The following is a 3,224-nucleotide window of genomic DNA, read 5'->3' as shown; positions in this document are numbered from 1 at the left end:
TTATCTATCTATCTATCTATCTATTTATTTTTGGAAAAGGATTTTTTTTAATGTACTTAGGGTTTTCATTCTTAGACAATCCTTTTTGTTCTCTTCTGGTTGTAAGTTTTTCATTATGATTCGTAGACTGTTCGTGCTGTAGATTAGGGCTTCTACAGTTATTCCTAGCTTTTCTCTGATGAAGGTTATAGTCTTTGGTTTTACTCCTGGACACTCGATCCACCTTGAGTTGATTTTGTGTTTGGTGTGAGATGTGTCTTGTTTGAGCTTTTTACAGATAGTTTTCCAACACCAGTTGTTAAAAGAGATTGTAATTTCCCTACTTAACTGATTTCATCTTCTTGGCAAAATTCAGTTGGCCATTGATAGATGACCTGATTTCTAGATACTCAATTTTATTCCATTGATCTATGTGTCTATCATTGTACCAGTACCGTGCTGTCTTGACCACCATGGCTGTAGGATTTGATATCTGGGAGTGAGATACCTCCTACCTCGTTTCTGTTTTTCAGGAGTGCCTTATTTGGTGAAGTGTCTTTCCATTCCAGATATAATTGGAAATTTCCTTTTCCATCTTATTGAATAATGGAATTAGTATCTCTATTGAGATTGCATTGAATTTGTAGATTTTATTTGGTAGAATGATAATTTTCATGATATTGAGTCTTTTTATCCATGAACATGGTATATTCTTACATTTCTCTAGATCTCTATTTGTTTCTTGAAATGTTGTTGTTTGTTGTTATGTGCTGTCGAATCGCTTGTGACTCACAGCAACCCTATGTACAACAGCCCTAAACTCTGTTATGTCCTGTGCCAATCGCACTGCCTCCGACACAACGATCCCAATTACACCAGTCACTGAATCAATTCACCTCATAGAGGGTCTTCCCCTCTTGAGCCATCCCTTCACCCTCCCAAGCATGATGTCCCTCTCCAAGGACCTCTCTCTCTTTACAGTATGTCCAAAGTATGTCAGACGAAGCCCCAGAATCCTTGCCTCCAAGGAGCAGCCTGGTTTAACCCTCTCCAGGATAAATCTGTTTGTTTTCCCAGAAGTCCATGGTACATTCAATACTCTTCTCCAGCACCACAGCTCAAAGGCATCAATTCTCCTTTTATCCTCCCTAGTCATTGTCCAACTCTCTGATGCATAACAAGTGATTGCAAACACCATAGCCTGTATCAGGCACACCTTAGTGTCCAGAGAGACACCGTTGCTCTTGAGTACTTTAGAGAGGTCCCTAACAGCAGATTTTCCCATTGCAATATGTTTTTTGATTTCCTGGCTGCTTGTGCCAAGAGTGTTGTAAAAGTTGGTAGAAATCATCTATTTCTTCTTTGGCTCTGGTTGTTGGTGCATATAACTGAATATGTCCAGTGGTATTCACTGGACTTTCTTGTAAGTGTATGGATATTATCCTGTCACTCACGATGTTGTACTTCAAGATGGATCTAGAAATTACTTTTTTTTTAAACAAGGAGTTTATTTAAACAACAATACGCTTGACTTGAAGGGAAAACTATCTAGGATTCATTTCTTTTAGAGTAATTTAGACAGATTGCCCTAGATGTAACAGCTATGTACAAAAAAGTTATAAAATTGTCCTTGGTTTTACAATGATAAATGAAAAACATTAAAATTCTCCAATCAAACAAGGTATGTAAGGATTTTTTATGTCGTTTTTTGTTAAACAGTGAGAACAAAATAACTTATTGGAATATAAAGATAAGAGCTGAATGAGCATGCCACTTAGGGAGAAAGGGGTATATTCACAGAACCAGTAATTTTCCCCATCCCATCTCCACTAGATGTTGATCAAAACATACCATTGGCCATTTAGTTTATTAAAAAAAACCAAACAAAATAAACCTACAATATGCATGTGCACATGCACCAGTTACTTTATGTACAATAAAAGAATAGGGAGGGGGAAATGAAAAAAGAGAGAAAACTAGGCTGTAGCAGTCAGGATGAGCTGGAACCCAGTTGTGGTTTTCTAATTGAGAATGTATTCTTGGTCTGCAGGAACAGAGTTCTGGAGTAAAACAGCAGGCTCCTCTGTGCTTATTTTAGAAGACCCCTCCTGTCTGCTGCTGGAACACATGAATTGTATCTTCATCCTCCATTTCCAACTGTGCAGGTGTATCTGATTCATTGATTGGCTGTCCATCAAATCGGAATCTGATCTGCCTCATTGACAAAACCTGTCGTTCACAATAAGCTTTCATTAGTTTACTAAGTGGGGTATGCCTCTTAATCTTAAACTCCACCACAGAACCACCCTGCCCCACCACCTTCAAATTAATATGATCGTTGTTCTCAGTCTTGACTCCTTCCTTGGGTTTCTCGTCGGCCATGGCGAGCACCGGAGTCTCCTGAGCAACCGCTTCACAAAAGAGGTACCAGGTCCGCACCGAACGAGCGCACAGGCAGCACCAGGAGCAGCAGAAGAAGGAGGCGGCAGCGGTGGTAGAAATTACTTTTTTATTTATGAAAGCAACTCCATTTTTCCTCGCCTTTTCATCTCCAGAGTAATATATCATACGATCATCTGACTCAAAATGCCGCATGCCGGTCCATCTCATCTTTCCAATGCCTAGTATGTCAATATTTATGAGTTCCATTTCTTTCTTAACAATGTCTAATTTCCCTACATTCGTGGTTCTCACATTCCATGATCCAATCACTAGTGTCTGCTTACAACTGTTCCTCTTCCTTTGTATTTCCATATTTGAAAGTTCTACCTCATTGCCCTCTCTGTTAGTCTTCTGTTGTACAGAGGGTTTTCAGAGTCCTGCTATTTCATAAGTGGATGGCCAATCCTTCTTCCTAGTCTGTCTTAATGTGAATGAATGTTCAGATTTAGAGGAGTATCTGACAGACAAGCATTTTATAGAACAGTGAATGATAAAACCCCTCATTGTGGAGTTAATGAATGATAAATCCCTCATTGTGGAGTTAACCATTAGTTACAGTGTTGTCCCTGGCCTTGGCCCTTCACTTCTACCAAATGCTGAAGGGATTCCCATTACAATACATCTTTTAATTTCCTGGCTTCTGGTGCCAAGGGTGTTGACTGTGGATCCAAGCAAACAGGATATTGTAGAAGATTTTTGCATCTATGTTCATGAGAGATATTGTTCTGTAGTTTTCTTTCTTGTTAATATCTTTGCCTGGTTTTGCTTACTTCACAGAATGACTCTGGAAGTGTTTCTTTTTC

At 39.1% G+C, this 3,224-nt stretch overlaps 1 protein-coding gene across 1 annotated transcript; it reads right to left on the bottom strand.

Moving 5' to 3' along the window:
* Positions 1–2,073: 2,073 nt before the first annotated feature.
* Positions 2,074–2,361, bottom strand: LOC102865522 (small ubiquitin-related modifier 2-like). The gene is made up of 2 exons (XM_006903318.1): positions 2,209–2,361; positions 2,074–2,136 (listed from the first exon to the last, which is right to left on the bottom strand). The coding sequence occupies exons 1-2, from the start codon at positions 2,359–2,361 to the stop codon at positions 2,074–2,076; spliced, it is 216 nt and encodes a 71-aa protein (XP_006903380.1).
* Between the last annotated feature and the right edge of the window lie 863 nt (positions 2,362–3,224).

This window comes from Elephantulus edwardii, unplaced genomic scaffold (genome assembly GCF_000299155.1).
Source record: "Elephantulus edwardii isolate Elephantulus edwardi_28Jun2011 unplaced genomic scaffold, EleEdw1.0 scaffold00566, whole genome shotgun sequence".
Classification (NCBI taxonomy): Eukaryota; Metazoa; Chordata; class Mammalia; order Macroscelidea; family Macroscelididae; genus Elephantulus; species Elephantulus edwardii.
The sequence above is the reverse complement of the archived record's forward strand: the minus strand, read 5'-3'. Positions and strand labels throughout refer to the sequence as shown.